Below are 18,971 nucleotides of genomic sequence, written 5' to 3'. Positions count from 1 at the left end.
TTTGTTCATTCTTATTTCTCTCTCTCTCAATGTTTTTTTTCTGTTATGTTTGTAACTTGATCAAAGTAGGACCTAAATTGGTTTAAATAGAAATTGTGTATTTCATTATAGTGCAAAGCAAAGTAAATGTTCACATTAACAATAAGATTATCAAAATCTATTTTTAATTATATAAAATCATTCAAATAACAATAATCTTTTTTTTTTAAATACCCCAAAAAACAACAAAAGAACTAAAAAAATTCTGATTTTTCCAAATTTTGAATTCATACATTGTTTAGATTTTTAATCTAATCATTTAATACCAAAGAATGTATCATCTTCTAATGTGTTAACCTGCAATATTGTATTCTTTATAGAATTAGAAGTGACTTGCCAAAAACAAATTAAATAATATTGGATTGATATACAGGCAAAACTAAAAACATCAAACATTTTACATTTTTGGTGCTTGTGGTTATACAAATCAATTACTAAAATGTACTATTCATTAGAGTAGTGAAGGAATAAATACTTTTTCAATAAAAATTTTACAATCATGGTTGCATATGTTACAAAATCTGTAAAAAAAAAAGGAATTCCTGAGAATTTAAAGTTTTATCAATACAAATCTGTCATATTTTGGATATTCTCAGTACCAATGAAGGGTGTGGTCTAATAGTTATACTCATCACCCTACGGAATGTAAATCCAGGCTTCATTTCAAACTTAAATTCTTTAATCAGTCTTGATATCACAGTTTTAATTTCCAATTGAGCAAATTTATTTCCAATACACATGTATGGTCCTTTACCGAATGGCATAAATGTCTTGGATTCTGAAGGTGATAAAAACCTCTCTGGTCTGAAGGTTTCCCCATCTTCCACGTTCAATCTGAAATAAAATGAACTTTTATTTACTTTTACATCATGATGATCAAACATTAAATATAAACCATTGCAAAAAGAATATAGATTTTCCGTCAGGAGAGTTTGCAATTTACATATACTGCCTCTCATTCACTACTGATTGAACAAGTTCACAGGTACAAGACAAATTATACTTCAACTCTAACCCAACAGCTTCATTCTGTAGGAGACAAATACTCCCACTCCCCTACAACTCTTTCGTTCTGTACAGAAGAGAAGTTTTATAATGTAAATGGTTTAATATTTATTATGTACATACATATTGTTTTAGTTGATTATCGTCTCTCATAAATCTGTACAGATTGACTTATGTATACAAAATGTTTCTCATATAAATGTATTGTGTAATTTTATACATAAGGTGAGATGTAAATAAAATATTGAATTGAATTAGTATACTCTTCCACTCTATCAAAACTGCTTCACCCTGTTAGTGGTAGGACACAAAAATGAGGAGGAAATAAATAATCCAACTACCACAAAACTGTTTCATCCTGTTCAGAAGACACTGGCATATTCCCCCATTACTATACAGATGATTACACATGTCTATATAAATTCTATAATTTCACTACAAGGGATCTATAACATAATTTTTCAAACATTAAAGGGAAATAACTCCAGCAAGATCAATAACAAAATTGGCAATGCTGAAATGTATTGTCTGCTTTATGGCTTTACTGGTTAAAATTGATTTTATTTCAGAAATTGTTTTAGGTTTAACATTAGCAGTGATCCATGAAATAGAAGTCAAGGTCAGATAAACCTTGTCAGAAATAAAAGCACACATTTTAATCATTGTATACACAAAAGATAGTTGACTTTTTACTAATAGTACTTCAGAAACCGACCTCATCAAAGAAATCTTAATCATTTTACTGTCAAATGAGGTCAATGTCAGATGGACATGTACAGCTTGGATTTGGTAGTCATTCTAATAAGTATATGACCATTATTATATATACCTGTGTAATGCACCAACATGGAGGCCTATAACAGTGCCACCTGGGATTTTGTAACCATTTTATCAAGTATAATCATTATTATACCTATGTAATGCTCCAACATGAAGACCTATAACAGTGCCACCTGGGATTTTGTAACCATTTTATCAAGTATAATCATTATTATATATACCTGTGTAATGCACTAACATGGAGACCTATAACAGTGCCTGCTGGGATTTTGTAACCATTTTATCAAGTATAATCATTATTATATATACCTGTGTAATGCACTAACATGGAGACCTATAACAGTGCCACCTGGGATTTTGTAACCATTTTATCAAGTATGATCATTATTATACATACCTATGTAATGCTCCAACATGGAGACCTATAACAGTGCCTGCTGGGATTTTGTAACCATTTTATCAAGTATAATCATTATTATACATACCTGTGTAATGTTCCAACATGGAGACCTATAACAGTGCCAGCTGGGATTTTGTAACCATTTTATCAAGTATGATCATTATTATACATACCTATGTAATGCTCCAACATGGAGGCCTATAACAGTGCCACCTGGGATTTTGTAGCCATTTTATCAAGTATGATCATTATTATACATACCTATGTAATGCTCCAACATGGAGGCCTATAACAGTGCCACCTGGGATTTTGTAGCAATTTTATCAAGTATAATCATTATTATACATACCTGTGTAATGCACCAACATGGAGACCTATAACAGTGCCTGCTGGGATTTTGTAACCATTTTATCAAGTATGATCATTATTATACATACCTGTGTAATGCTCCAACATGGAGACCTATAACAGTGCCTGCTGGGATTTTGTAGCCATTTTATCAAGTATGATCATTATTATACATACCTATGTAATGCTCCAACATGGAGACCTATAACAGTGCCTGCTGGGATTTTGTAACAATTTTATCAAGTATGATCATTGTTATACATACCTGTGTAATGCACCAACATGGAGACCTATAACAGTGCCTGCTGGGATTTTGTAACCATTTTATCAAGTATAATCATTATTATACATAACTATGTAATGCACCAACATGGAGACCCATAACAGTGCCTGCTGGGATTTTGTAACCATTTTATCAAGTATGATCATTATTATACATACCTGTGTAATGCACCAACATGGAGACCTATAACAGTGCCTGCTGGGATTTTGTAACCATTTTATCAAGTATGATCATTATTATACATACCTGTGTAATGCACCAACATGGAGACCTATAACAGTGCCACCTGGGATTTTGTAACCATTTTATCAAGTATGATCATTATTATACATACCTGTGTAATGCACCAACATGGAGGCCTATAACAGTGCCACCTGGGATTTTGTAACCATTTTATCAAGTATGATCATTATTATACATACCTATGTAATGCACCAACATGGAGGCCTATAACAGTGCCTGCTGGGATTTTGTAACCATTTTATCAAGTATGATCATTATTATACATACCTATGTAATGCACCAACATGGAGGCCTATAACAGTGCCTGCTGGGATTTTGTAACCATTTTATGAAGTATGATCATTATTATATATATCTGTGTAATGCACCAACATGGAGGCCTATAACAGTGCCTGCTGGGATTTTGTAACCATTTTATCAAGTATAATCATTATTATACATACCTATGTAATGCTCCAACATGGAGACCTATAACAGTGCCTGCTGGGATTTTGTAACCATTTTATCAAGTATGATCATTATTATACATACCTGTGTAATGCACCAACATGGAGACCTATAACAGTGCCACCTGGGATTTTGTAACCATTTTATCAAGTATGATCATTATTATACATACCTGTGTAATGCACCAACATGGAGACCTATAACAGTGCCAACTGGGATTTTGTAACCATTTTATCAAGTATGATCATTATTATACATACCTGTGTAATGCACCAATATGGAGGCCTATAACAGTGCCTGCTGGGATTTTGTAGCCATTTTATCAAGTATGATCATTATTATACCTATGTAATGCTCCAACATGGAGACCTATAACAGTGCCTGCTGGGATTTTGTAACCATTTTATCAAGTATGATCATTATTATACATACCTGTGTAATGCACCAACATGGAGGCCTATAACAGTGCCTGCTGGGATTTTGTAACCATTTTATCAAGTATGATCATTATTATACATACCTGTGTAATGCACCAACATGGAGGCCTATAACAGTGCCTGCTGGGATTTTGTAACCATTTTATCAAGTATGATCATTATTATACATACCTGTGTAATGCACCAACATGGAGACCCATAACAGTGTCTGCTGGGATTTTGTAACCATTTTATCAAGTATGATCATTATTATACATACCTGTGTAATGCACCAACATGGAGGCCTATAACAGTGCCTGCTGGGATTTTGTAGCCATTTTATCAAGTATGATCATAATTATACCTATGTAATGCTCCAACATGGAGACCTATAACAGTGCCTGCTGGGATTTTGTAACCATTTTATCAAGTATGATCATTATTATACATACCTGTGTAATGTTCCAACATGGAGACCTATAACAGTGCCTGCTGATATTTTGTAACCATTTTATCAAGTATGATCATTATTATACCTATGTAATGCTCCAACATGGAGACCTATAACAGTGCCAGCTGGGATTTTGTAACCATTTTATCAAGTATGATCATTATTATACATACCTGTGTAATGCACCAACATGGAGGCCTATAACAGTGCCTGCTGGGATTTTGTAACCATTTTATCAAGTATGATCATTATTATACATACCTGTGTAATGCACCAACATGGAGACCTATAACAGTGCCTGCTGGGATTTTGTAACCATTTTATCAAGTATGATCATTATTATACATACCTGTGTAATGCACCAACATGGAGACCTATAACAGTGCCAGCTGGGATTTTAAAGCCATTTTATCAAGTATGATCATTATTATACATACCTGTGTAATGCACCAACATGGAGACCTATAACAGTGCCTGCTGGGATTTTGTAACCATTTTATCAAGTATGATCATTATTATAAATACCTGTGTAATGCTCCAACATGGAGACCTATAACAGTGCCACCTGGGATTTTGTAGCCATTTTATCAAGTATAATCATTATTATACATACCTATGTAATGCTCCAACATGGAGGCCTATAACAGTGTCTGCTGGGATTTTGTAACCATTTTATCAAGTATAATCATTATTATACATACCTATGTAATGCTCCAACATGGAGGCCTATAACAGTGCCTGCTGGGATTTTGTAACCATTTTATCAAGTATAATCATTATTATACATACCTATGTAATGCTCCAACATGGAGGCCTATAACAGTGTCTGCTGGGATTTTGTAGCCATTTTATCAAGTATGATCATTATTATACATACCTATGTAATGCACCAACATGGAGACCTATAACAGTGCCTGCTGGGATTTTGTAGCCATTTATAACATCATCATGTAAACTCTTTCTAAAGAAACATGGAACTGGTGGAAATAATCTGAAAAACAAGATTATATTTTAATATTAAATATATACAGTATTAAATCTTTTTTTAAGACATAATCAACACCTTGCAATCATTCTCTTAACCTTTTACAGTTGACCTTTTGTCTATACCAGGTATTATCTGAGAAATCAATCTAAAAGTAATAAAGAGCTGCCCCATGAGTGCATGAATGAGCCATCGCTTTTTCAAATCCTTTTTAATGTCATATCAGAAAATAATAAACTAGAGGCTCTCTCAAGAGCCTGTGTCACTCACCTTCACCTTGGTCTATGGGAATAACAAACAAAGCACACTCTCAAATATGGCTTATTAATAGAGTGTTTATTTATCTATCATAGTGAGGCAGAACAGAAAAAAAATGTTTCTCTCTTAAATATCATACTTTTCATGTTAAATGGCAAAAATAATTTTTTTTTTATAAAATTGTCATTTATGGGCAATAACTCTTATAATAATTTGTCTAACAATTATGATGCATATATGCACAATTGGTAGAGCTCATTATTCCGAAGATATGTTTTCCTTTCAGATTTTCTTAATTTGTAGCCATTCAAGAAATAAGACAAAACTTGCTTTTTACCCTTATGTTCTACTTTTAGCAATGTCAGCCCTGTTTGTTGGTAGACAGGGTTATCTGACACACTTTTTAATTAGATACCTTTATGGTGATTGTGGCCAAGTTTGGTTAAATTTGTCTCAGTAGTTTGAGAGGAGAAAATTTTTGTAAAAGATTACAAAAATTGATTATGAAAGACAATTACTCCTAAAGGGGTCAATTGACAATAAACACAATACCCTAAGGATGATTTAGACCAAGTTTGGTTCAATTTTGCCTAGTAGTTTCAGAGAGGATTTTTGTAAAAACTTACAAAAATTTACGAAAAGGTGTGAAAACTACTTTAAAGGGCAATAACTCTTTATGGGGTCAATTGACCATTTTGGTTATTGTATACTTATTTGTAGATCTTATTTTGCTGAACGATTTGCTGTTGACAGTTTATCTCTATCTATTAAAAAATTTAAGATAATAACCAAAAACTGCAAAATTTCATTAAAATTACCAATTTGGGGGCAGCTACCCAACAACAGGTTGTCTGATGCATCTGAAAATATCAGGGCAGAAAGATTTTGTTCTAAGGAACAATTTCACCTCATGTCAGATTTGCTCTAAAAGCTTTAGTTTCAGAGCTATTAGAAAACAAGAGTGCACACGCTGAAATGTCTCGCCTTCTTTACTTATAATTGATATTATGTTGATAGTCCTAAATTAAAAGCTTTATTAAAACTGTCACATAAACTTAACATTAACTAAGAAAACTAAACATTGACCAATGAACATGAGGTCAAGGTCAGATGAACCATGCCAGGCAAACATGTGCAGCTAACAATTCTTCCATACAACAAATATAGTTGACCTATAGCTTATAGTTTAAGAAAAACAGACCAAAATACAAAAACTTAACACTGAGCAATGAACTGTAAAAATGAGGTCAAGGTCAAATAATTACTGCGCGACTGACATATAGATCATAAAACATTTCCATACACCAAATATAGTTGACCTATTGCATATAGTATTAGAAAAAAAGATAAAAACTTAACTATTACCACTGAACCATGAAAACGAGGTCAAGGTCAGATGACACCTACCAGTTGGGCATGTACCCTTTACAGTCCTTCCACACACCGAATATACTAGACCTATTGCTTATAGTATCTGTGATATGGACTTGACCATCAAAACCTGACCTTGTTCACTGATCCATGAAATGAGGTCAAATAATAAGAGAAAATTTAACATTACACAAAAAATCCAAAACTTTTTTTCAAGTAGTGGCTGAACCATGAAAATGAGGTCAAGGACATTGGACATGTGACTGACAGAAACTTTGTAACATGAAATCTATATACAAAGTATGAACAATCCAGGTCTTCCACCTTCTAAAATATAAAGCTTTTAAAAAAAAGTTAGCTCACACTGCTGCCGCTGCCATGGCCGGATCACTATCCCTATGTTGAGCTCTCTGCGACAAAAGTTGCAGGCTCGACAAAAACTGCATTTTACCCTCATATTCTATTTTTAGCCATGGCTGCCATCTTGGATGATGGGCGTGGTCATCGGATACATTTTAAAACTAGATACCATAAGGATGATTTAGGCCAAGTTTGGTTTCATTTGGCCCTATAGTTTTAGAGGAAAAGCTTTTTGTAAAAGTTAAATGACGACGGACGACAGAAGCCAAGCGATGAGAAAAGGGCCAGGTGAGCTAAAAAACTAAAGGGAGGTTATTTAAATAGATATAAACAAGTCACCAAAATTTCATGAAAACTGTTTAAGGCAAGACAATAAAAATTGGAATGAAAAATATCAGTTAATTTTTATCAAATATAAATATCTATCTCCATAATAAAACCTTTCTATAGAAATATTTTATCAAAATAACATCTTCCTGAAAGACTGAAGTAAACATTTTAATATAAAATACCTTGATAAAGATGCAGTTTGAAAACTCTAACAATCAAATGTTCTATAGAACTCTTTATTAAATCTTTTGAAACTCTATGTTTCTATGGATACATTCATTGAAAGTTACCTCATGGTTTCCTTAATAACACAGTTAAGGTATTTTAACTTGTCTAGTTTTTCTGAGTCACATTCAGATATACTGGTATCTGGGAAGACTTGATTCACCTCTGCTCTTACTTTATCTTGTATTTCTGGATACTGTGCAAGCTGTAATAAAATCCAGGTCATAGCTGTGGCTGTTGTCTGAAATGAAAACAAAAGTCATTTCAAGGTTATCTTTTAACCTTATAGGAAGTGTATTTTAAGTATTCTAAAAGCAAATTTTCTAAATACAAAGGGTTTATCTATTTCGTATGTACCAATTTTGCTGATTGAGATAAATAATATTTTTTGTGTGGTTAAGCAATAGCCTACATTCAAGCTTATAGAAGATGTGTACTGTTAAACATCATAAACTTTACATGCAAATAAACCTCATACCAGATATGAAACTTCTTATAGTGCAACTAAATACAGAAATACAGAAATGTGCAGGAATAACACCACAGATTTTGTAAAATTGTCAAGAAATTCTACAAATACCAGTCATATTTTCAGACAAGAGTAAACAAGTCTATCAACTACAACAAAACTCAAAAAAGATATATGTGACCATTGTTTAAAAAATACAATAATAAATGAATGTTTAATTTCTGAATTAACTTTACTTACATCAAATCCAGCAAAAATAAATCCAATGATTTGACCGAATAGCTCTTTATCCGATAATCCTGATCCTTCCGAATCTCTGGCAGACATCAATGAAGTTAACAAATCTCTATGTTTAGTTGCTGTAGAAAAAAGTTCAAACTTTTCAATCATGTCTTAAAGCACTGTAAGGATGTACACCTCTGAGCCAAAAATTTCTAGAATAAATTTTTTTTTTAACCTGATTTTTGGGTTTAGATGATTGTAAAAAAATAATAGGTGATGAAAAAAATAATATGGTGGTGCACTATTTGTTTTTTCAATCACGTCTTAAAGCACTGTAAGGATGTACACCTCTGAGCCAAAAATTTCTAGAATAAATTTTTTTTTAACCTGATTTTTGGGTTTAGATGACAGTAAAAAAATAATAGGTGACGAAAAAAATAATATGGTGGTGCACTATTTGTTTTTTCAATCACGTCTTAAAGCACTGTAAGGATGTACACCTCTGAGCCAAAAATTTCTAGAATAAATTTTTTTTTTAACCTGATTTTTGGGTTTAGATAACTGTAAAAAATAATAGGTGACGAAAAAAATTATATATGGTGGTGCACTATTTGTTTTTTCAATCACGTCTTAAAGCAATGTAAGGATGTACACCTCTGAGCCAAAAATTTCTAGAATAATTTTTTTTTTTAACCTGATTTTTGGGTTTAGATGACTGTAAAAAAAATAATAGGTGACGAAAAAAAATAATATGGTGGTGCACTATTTGTTTTTTCAATCACGTCTTAAAGCACTGTAAGGATGTAACGTGACGGTACCCAAATTGCACCTATTTTGACAGTTTTTTCACCTACGTTTTTTTATGATCAAGTAAAATATGTCCATACTGTGTTTATTTTGTAGCCCTATCCTTCTTCATTGTATAGGTACACTAATTTGATTTTTAATCCATATTGAGTCCATAAAAAAATGGGTTTGAATCAACCTCCAAACTATCCAGGATTCTGTAATGAGGAGTACCCAAATTGCATCCATGCTTAAATTCACATCGTCAAAAGTCTAATAACCGAGCTTTTGTTTAATTTCTTCAAATATTTTGAACAATTGGATATTAGTCCATGCTTACTCTTCATATTTTACAAAATGGATGCTTATAATATATATTGTTTTTGCTAATTTTAAAAAGATGACGTTTTCGAACATTTTGCTTTTTCAGTAAACAGTCCATCTGTTGATAGATACTGTGAACGTTTTGTGTATATTTAAATATGTTTACCTATGTTGAAAGACGTGCATAGTTTCAAATCAAAAAAATACAAATTGTTTAGTCTCTAGGAAATGTTGTAAGATTTCCGTTGCTATTTTTTCTAAATAGGTGCAATTTGGGTACTCGATGCAATTTGGGTACCCTTACGTTACACCTCTGAGCCAAAAATTTCTAGAATAATTTTTTTTTTAACCTGATTTTTGGGTTTAGATGACTGTAAAAAAATAATAGGTGACGAAAAAAATAATATGGTGGTGCACTATTTGTTTTTTCAATCACATCTTAAAGCACTGTAAGGATGTACACCTCTGAGCCAAAAATTTCTAGAATAAATTTTTTTTTTAACCTGATTTTTGGGTTTAGATGACTAAAAAATTAATAGGTGACGAAAAAAATAATATGGTGGTGCACTATTTATTTTTTCAATCACGTCTTAAAGCACTGTAAGGATGTACACCTCTGAGCCAAAAATTTCTAGAATAATTTTTTTTTTAACCTGATTTTTGGGTTTAGATGACTAAAAAAATAATAGGTGACGAAAAAAATAATATGGTGGTGCACTATTTATTTTTTCAATCACGTCTTAAAGCACTGTAAGGATGTACACCTCTGAGCCAAAAATTTCTAGAATAAATTTTTTTTTTAACCTGATTTTAGGGTTTAGATGACTGTAAAAAAATAATAGGTGACGAAAAAAATAATATGGTGGTGCACTATTTGTTTGCTTAGCCCCTTTGAAAGTACCCAATTTTGATGATTTTCTGATATAACAACAGTTTTTGCCCATTTTTGGGCTCTTATTGTGAAAAAAAATCACAATTCAACAACTAAAATTTTGTTCATACTTTCAAAAGAGATGAAGTGGACCAATCTGAATAAATTTAACTTAAAAAAACTATAGGTAGGTGTTAATATAATTTTTTTTTATCATATGTCATACATAGAGGCTGAAACGTCAGAAGAATACACCCGTTGCTTAAGAATCTTTTAAATTATACGAATGCCCAAAAAAGTGAGAACTTTCCCAGTCCCATATTTTTCTATCTAGTAGTTTTTTTTAAGCAGTTATTGAATACTTGTATTTACTGTTTTATTTATTTCATTTTGTAGATTTCAGTGTGTACATGCACGTTACAACCTTTATAATTGAAAAATTAAATTTTGAATGTAATTGTCTTCTGATTGGCTGACGTCGTTTTGTTTATCAGCTTATAGACATAATTGAGTCATGTGACCGTGACGTCATCAACGTTTTTTCATGGTTTACTCTGGTTAAAATGGAGTTAAGAATTAAATTAGAAGAAATAACTAATATTTTATCTGTCTATTCAAAATAACTTAAAAAATGTGGTGCACACTTTAAAATAACTCGCTACGCAAGTTATTCCGAATTTTTTTATGTTATTTCTTCATAGACAGAAAAAGTATTACAGTCATTCCTTAAATGCATAAGGTGAGACATAAATAAAATATTGAAATGATTCCGATCATAACAAGAATTAATTCAGGTATTGTTTTACCATTAATTTAACTATTGAAAAGGGTTTCCTAAAACAGAATTGACCCAACTAGGTCAAAGTGTTTTTTTTATAAATTTGGTAAGTAGTCAAGGCATTTTAATATCCAATAGACAAAATGCTAAAAAATACTTCTCACGTTCCTTTCTTCTTAAAACAGATAAGATAATAAACAGTAATGTGAAAAATAATCATTTACAGTATAAGTTTTGCTCATTGTTTCAGGCCATTATGTGCCCTTAAGAGTTGTCTAGTTTGTAGATGTCTCATTCGCAAACATTGCATCATATTCTTAATTTTGTATAGCAATATACCTACCATTTAATTCTTGCATTTCATATTCTTTAATAATTTTGCTGGTTAATTCTATAACAAATTCTCTATCTGTTGCTGTTTTCTTATTTTTCTTTGTAGGAAGTAGTCTTGAAAAAGGCAGTAAATCTACAAAACTAAAAAAAGTGTATTTCTACATATAAATTATTATAATTGATACATGAAAAAGAAAAAGAAAAAAAGAATGCCTTTATAGTACACAGTTGCCCCACTCGCACTATCGTTTCTATGTTCAGTGGACCATAAAACTGTGGCCAAAATTTGATCAGCATTAAATTAAGAAAGATCATATCATAATTTCATAGGGAACATGTGTACTAGGTTTCAAGTTTGATTGGACTTCAACTTTATCAAAAACTACCTTCATCAAAAACTTTAACCGTAAGTGGGACAGACGGACGAACACACAGAGGAACGGACGCACAGACCCCAAAACATTATGCCCAAACTCCCTAGGTAAAACTATCTGTAGAAATGACTGCAGAATCATAGTGTGAGATATCAAATAATTTGCAATGCTCATTCTACTCCAGTTGGTATAAACTATAATTTGATAATAATATCACCTATTAAACTGCAATGTTTATAGAAATGATTCTGCTATGAATGTTTTTTTTTTTTTTTTTATTTTATGAGCTGTAATCATTTTCCAGTATAAAGTAATAATGATGATGAATGTGTGTTTGTTTATTCAAATAAACAATAATGTGTTTTTGTAGCAAATGTAACATGCCTAACAGGATGAGAACATGTTTATGTAATATGGATATGAACCCTGCTTTGTACTTGATACTTTTAATGTATTTTTTAACATGCTAGTGTACAAGGTACCTTATAGCAGGTTATTTTCACGGGTGTAAATTTTCATGACTTTCTTTGAATAAGGTAAACAAAATATTTTGATGGATTCAAAACTTTTATCAATACCTTTGCATGTACACTTTAATTTGGTGTAATTTATTTTGGCGATTTTGTTCTATCCGCAAAAATAAGCGAAAAATTAACACTCTGCTAAAATAACCTGCTATACAGTACTTGTCACCCTTACCAAAAACATTGTTTTAACCCCAATCTACTAATTTGATCAAACCCATGACCTCCTGCACTCGAGGCAAGCAAACTCTTTCCACATGACCACTGTGGCAGTTGTATGAATATATATTTTAAGTATCATAATAAATTCAGTAGGATATGAATAAGTGGTCATAAATAATTGTACACTTTTCAAGCAAAAGCCTTGTGATTTGTTATCTATTCTGAATTTCTGAGTCACAAACTTACGTGGTTCTAACAGAATCTACAAGATGTCTAAATTTCATTACGCCAGTTGACTTTGGATTCTCTAAAGACTGTAGGTCATACTGGAAACCACACTTACATATCACATCTAATGTCTGAAATATAGAAAAATTAGTTTTCTTTATCCATAAATCTTGGTGAGTATCTCAATACTAAGAACTGTCATTTTGATATCTTATTCTTGTATCTGTATGCATTTTTTCCTGAAATTCCAATAACAAATATCATATTTTTGTTCATTTTTAAAAATCTTACCAATAAATGCACACAATAATTACTAAATCTACACTATTTTATGCAGATTCAGGACAAGGAATAACTAATCAAGGAACAGTACCCTTTGTTGCTTTTATGTATTCTAAAAGTTTGAGGTTTTTCTAGTATTGAGACATTATACATCATGCTAACAGTGAGGTTGTGAACAGATTTTCAAAATTTCAGGAAAATTGTATCTAATAGATACAGATAATCAGTAAACCTATAAAATTAATTTTCATAATTTAAGCAACCATATATAAGACAAACTAAAGTTACATATAAATAATTTATGCGCATATAATAATTTTATAACTTACTAAACGACTCAGGGTAGCTTGAATATCTATATCTGCAGTATCTGTACTAGATTCTGATAAAGCTTGGTTGTACAGTTGGAATAATGCATTACCTCTTTCGTGGAATACTGGAATCATAGCTGTTCAATACAAGAAAAAAAAGTTAAAGATAGGCTCAAAAATATCATAAGCTTCTCAGACAAGTCGAAATTAGGTAAAGATGATTTTGGTGAGAGGGTTTTAATTAGGGTTTGTTTTTCCAGATATTACTCTTTATATTACTTTTAATATGACCACCAGAAAGGTGTGCAGGTATAGCAGAAAATTTCTTGTCACATGAACTATTTTTTTTCTTCTGTGAATGTGACTGAGTTCACCTATACATCATGCAAATGTTTCAGGTATAGATCAGGAGAACACAAATAAAATGTGCAAATCGTGTCGGGGGAAAAAAACACCTGTTTTGGAAACCATGGTATCCTTAAAAGGTAGTTTGAATCATTGCCAGGTTTAACCAAAGACTTGAAAATGGTTCAGCAAGCTGCAGTCAGTATTGGTTTGGAGCCAGAATAATGTGTCTGGGTAGGGTGACATGTCTTCCTGCAAACCATGTGAACAAGGATGTTAAATATCTGGCTTAGTCTGTCAGTCTAGTACTAAGCAGGACTGAGGGTATATACTCATATCACATTATCATGTTCTCATTACTGAATATGCATTTTAAATTTACCACCAGACTTTCCATCAATCAGAAACTTCAAAATTTATACAACTTACTATGAAGAAGACTTTCAAAATTTGTACAGCTTACTATGAAGAAGACTTTCAAAATTTGTACAACTTACTATGAAGAAGACTGAGAACAAATCCAGGATTACAAATCTTTCTAATCATATGATGGTGTTCCCCAGACAACACAAATAATGCTGGACTTCCTGTCAATCCAGTTATTTCATTATTCCTGAAAAATAACAAAATAACTTTTAAACGTTTTTGGCTATTTCCCTAACTAGAAACATGAGTTAATTTGAATATTATCTAGGACTCTTTCTACAGCAAGGAATTTTCAGGATTACTGGTAAGCATTTAGCCTAAGACTCTTTCAATTTAGAAAGAGCTATATGAATGTAATATATATTAGGGGTGCAGCCCAATGATTTGTATAGTACTATACAAATCCTTGTGCAGCCCAAAATTCTTTCTTTAGCTGATTATCTTAATTAAGCTTCAGCATAGTGAGCATACACAACTTTAGGTAAACAAACTCAAAACTAAAAGGTGACAACAAAACCCTCACACAAAGACACCCTAATTTTGTGTAGATTTGATCAGTGAACTTACTGTGCATCTAGTCTGTGATAATTTTTACTATTTGTAACTAGTACTTGCTGGAAAACCTCAGGGTCACCAGTAAGTAACCTCTCTTGACCTCCAAACCAATAAAATCTTATCAATTTAGATTTAAGCTGTGTCATCCACCTTAAAATATAGAAATAAAAGAAATGAAATGTTAAGTACAAATTTTCTGTGCATTCATAGCAACTGTTATACCTGTTTATTTCTAGTCCATAATTGAACTGAAATTTGACATCCTTTTCAGACTTGCTCAGGATTTTGGACAATGACATCAAACACATTTTATTGCTAGTCAGAGACTGCACTAATATCTGATGGCCTTTTTGGGATTTGCTTGAGTGTTGGGGCAATAACATCAAACACAATTTATTGCTAGTCAAAGATTGCCCTGATATCATATGGCCTTTTTGGGACATGATAAGGCCATAGTTCTAGTTCATCACTATCATGAAAATAAGAATGATAGAGAAAAAAATCCTCTAAGGTACATATTAGCATTCCTCATAAACAAATTTTCTATATCTAATCGAACACATGAACCATTTTAATTGTTGTTTTGTATTGCAATGTTTACCCACTTTATTTTAAGGACTAACACTTTATGCTAGTGTAAACTTTTTATAACATTTGTTTAAGGTGCAGTTTATTTCCAGTCCCTATTCTATACCTCAATGCATTAGTCATAGCCTCTGCTCTTCTGGCTTCCAACATATTTCCTACTATTGGATAGTATGTTAATCCAGGAACCTGTCAACAAATTTAAAGATATCATACAACTGTGATCTGTTTAATCTGTTATAATTCTATATATATAAAGTTCACATTAACTTTAGTGCTCAAGTTTATTTTCTTGGTTTTTTTCTAATATAAACTTAAGCATGACTTTTTTGTTAAACAATCTTGTTGGTTTGCTGTTTCATTGCAGTTTCCTCATTATCTCAATTAATTCATGTTTTGTTTAATATTCAGGTTATAATATATATAAATAGACAGATTTGTCATAAAAGAAAAGAAAATGTTTGTGCTTGGCATGAAAATGATGATCACAAAAAGAAATGATAAAAAAATAAAAACTTACTGCTCGTAGTGGTGATAAAAAGGGCTTGATCAACATCTTATACATGTACCAACTGAACACCAAAATAATTCCATAAACAACCAAGTCTGTGAGGAGAGAAATGTTTTTCTCCATAGCTGTCAATTGTAATTAATCTTCATACAACCATATCAGTAATTTACCAAAACATCATGGATCACTGAGCTAGAAAAAATATATTTTAAATAAATTTCAACTTCAAAACTTTCTAGTAAATACATGTAGCTATGTTCTAAACTGTGTTTGTGTTGAAAGTTTTTCAATATACATCTACATGTATGGTCTTGACTGGATTTGGTGTTGAAAGGTTTCTATGTATCTTACTCTATGCATGTTCATGCTTTCACAGTCATACAGCTCCACTTGTAGTGTGAATAGGTAAATTTTCTATTTTGACATACATGTACAAAAATGTATGAATAAAAGGATTGTTTGACTGGTGTTTGCTGTTTAATATCATATTGAGCACTATTGGTAATTTCGGGGCAGGAATTTTTATTGGTGGGAGAAGCCATGGCCAGAGTCCACGGAGAGAACCAGGATCATATGCAGGAAGACTGAGGATATATAAAGAGGACATGTTGAAATATAATGCCAAAATGACAGAAACCAAACAAAAGAAATTACTAAGACATACAGTCTTTAATGATTCTGGTAAACTTATTGATCCTTTAAATTAAATTATTCTAAAAGGTTACATTGTACCAATTATGATATACATATATTTGCACATTTATGGCTCTATAATCGGTAGATACCAGTATCTTGGCACTGCACAAGGTCATGTTTTTCTCTGACTGTTTATGACGTCTTTACACTAAATCTGTTTGGATTTTGGATGTGAACTGATTGATAATTTAGTCTTAGATGCATGATTCATCCAAATGCAGTGTAGTTAAGTCTGACACAATTTGCTTGATGTCACGCATATTCATGCCTATTTGGCAGCATTTTGATCTATTTTTTACTAATTGTCTTTTATCTTTACACATCAAATATTTTTGACAAATTCATGCATTTGCTTTAAGGTTCATGTGGACCCTTTGGCTAAAATGGCTGCATTTTCACCTTGAAATTTACTCTGAGTACAGACAAAGATGTGCATCTGGATAAGTTTTAAGGCATAGCATGCACTAGATAAATAAATTTCAAATATGTTTTATGTTTTAGAAAAGGGTCCACATAAACCTTAAGGATCATCATAACAAATGGACAAATATGGCCATATTTTCACCTCAACAACTCTGTGTACAGATTTACCTGTGCAGTTGAGAAAATGTTAAGGCCTGGAAATTACTAGCTATATAAAAGTTAAATGTATTTTGCATATCAGAAAGATAAAATCTTTTTTGGATTAAATGGGCATTTTTTTTCGTTCGTGCAGAAGGTGTAAAAATAAACTAAGTTGGGATATAACTTTGATATGCTCCCTCTCAGGTAACAACTGGTTTCTATTGTATTGATTGTCCTTGATTGGTATGGACAATACATATCTACACATCTATAGGTGAGTTAAAGGTAGAAATTGAGGGGACAGTATCAAATGCAATTCAGGTATTTGTTTCAATTTCATCTTTCTGAACAGGTCAGGAATAACCACCAATTGGTGGATTATACCTCAATTGACGTATAATCCACCAATTGACATATAATGGTATAGACCAATTGGTGTATAATTCTTTGTTTTTTAAAACAAATTATTCTACCAAAATGGAGCATTGTTTTCTTAAACCATATTATGGTATGAAAACATTCCTAGTTTAGTACAGTGACATAACATATTGCATTTAATCAATAATTGTATTTGCAGTTTCTTCTATTGTTATCTTGTCAATTCTTGATTGGCAAATTTACCTGTAATCACCTGTCAATGGACATCATTACTGTCTGCAGTCATGTGATCATGAGTACAACTCCACAGGTGAATGGAGCTCTTTGTTAATACTTGACTTTCATTATCAAAAGTCAATCATGGTCAATAGTACAAATGTTTCAACAAAAGAATTGTTGTACACATGCATTCTCAAGAGATGCAGCAGGCTTTGACAAAACTAAAATTTTCGGAGGACTCAATAAGGGTCATAAAATAGGTTGGAAGTTGCAAAATCATGCTCCTGTCTCACACTATCATTTTATTATAAAAAAAATTGCATTATACGTCAATTGGTCTATACCAATATACCTCAATTGGTGGATTATACGTCAATTGAGGTATAATCCACCAATTGGTGGTTATTCTTGACCTGCTGAAACACAAAAGGCACATAACTTTTATATATATAGTGGATGCCAGGCCTTAAAACTTTCCAAAATGCACAGGTAAGTCTGTACACAGAGTAGTTTTTGAGGTAAAAATACGGCCATATTTGCTCATTTGTTATGATGAACCTTAATAATGAAAACTTGACAGCCCTGTAAATGTATTTTACCAATGGAGCTTTTTTGCAATAACAAAAGGTCACGTCCTAGATAATGAACTTTGAGATTTTGATCATTTACATGAGTTTTACATTTGGCTTTGCTGTGAGTAAGCTATCAAGAGCAGTTGTGGTACAATAAAAAAGAACTTACATCAGTTGATTTTTTTTTCTGTCACAATTTTTCTTGGTACCGAATGCTTAGGGGAGTGTAACTAGAATTAAAAATTATAAATAGAAAGGAATTCTTTAAAATACCATTAAATTCCTCCAATCAAGGAACACTACCAGTATGCCGGCGCCGGCCGCCAACAAATGAATTCGTTATTTTTGCCGGTTCTTTTTTAAAAGTGAAAAAAAAAATTACTACGAAAATGTGCATAGCCAATATAAAATAATGAAATCACTGCTCATAGATTCTATAGTGTAAAAAATAAGATAATAGACGGTACTGGGTATGGATAGTAAACCCCATATTGACAGAAACAAGTGCCTGTGAT

The 18,971-nt window shown here is 31.9% G+C and overlaps 1 protein-coding gene across 8 annotated transcripts; it reads right to left on the bottom strand.

Moving 5' to 3' along the window:
- Positions 1 to 362: 362 nt before the first annotated feature.
- On the bottom strand, positions 363 to 18,681 carry LOC139487675 (uncharacterized). 8 transcript variants are annotated; one of them, XM_071272635.1, is made up of 13 exons: positions 18,626 to 18,681; positions 16,037 to 16,219; positions 15,626 to 15,705; positions 14,944 to 15,081; positions 14,448 to 14,563; positions 13,624 to 13,742; positions 13,031 to 13,143; positions 11,735 to 11,865; positions 8,651 to 8,769; positions 8,007 to 8,182; positions 5,315 to 5,403; positions 4,498 to 4,522; positions 363 to 873 (listed from the first exon to the last, which is right to left on the bottom strand). In XM_071272635.1, exons 2-13 carry the CDS (start codon positions 16,148 to 16,150, stop codon positions 615 to 617), a joined length of 1,479 nt encoding a protein of 492 aa, XP_071128736.1. In that variant the 5' UTR covers positions 16,151 to 16,219; positions 18,626 to 18,681; the 3' UTR covers positions 363 to 614. The 8 variants fall into 8 exon arrangements, with proteins under 8 accessions (XP_071128736.1, XP_071128741.1, XP_071128738.1 ...); XM_071272640.1 differs by lacking the exon at positions 4,498 to 4,522 and adding an exon at positions 4,242 to 4,266; XM_071272637.1 differs by lacking the exon at positions 4,498 to 4,522 and adding an exon at positions 3,890 to 3,914.
- Positions 18,682 to 18,971: the final 290 nt, after the last annotated feature.

The sequence above is a fragment of the Mytilus edulis genome, chromosome 9 (assembly GCF_963676685.1).
Source record: "Mytilus edulis chromosome 9, xbMytEdul2.2, whole genome shotgun sequence".
Classification (NCBI taxonomy): Eukaryota; Metazoa; Mollusca; class Bivalvia; order Mytilida; family Mytilidae; genus Mytilus; species Mytilus edulis.
This window is presented reverse-complemented; position numbering and strand designations above follow the sequence as displayed.

Bases quoted from the DNA above. Each gene is read 5' to 3' on its own strand.
- LOC139487675 (XM_071272633.1), bottom strand. From the start codon at position 16,150: ATGGAGAAAAACATTTCTCTCCTCACAGACTTGGTTGTTTATGGAATT. The intron at 13,144-13,623 runs GTAAGTTATAAA...TCTATATTTCAG, and splicing joins AAGCTACCCTGAGTCGTTTA to ACATTAGATGTGATATGTAA. The intron at 8,770-11,734 runs GTAGGTATATTG...TTTTTTCTACAG, and splicing joins TGAAATGCAAGAATTAAATG to CAACTAAACATAGAGATTTG.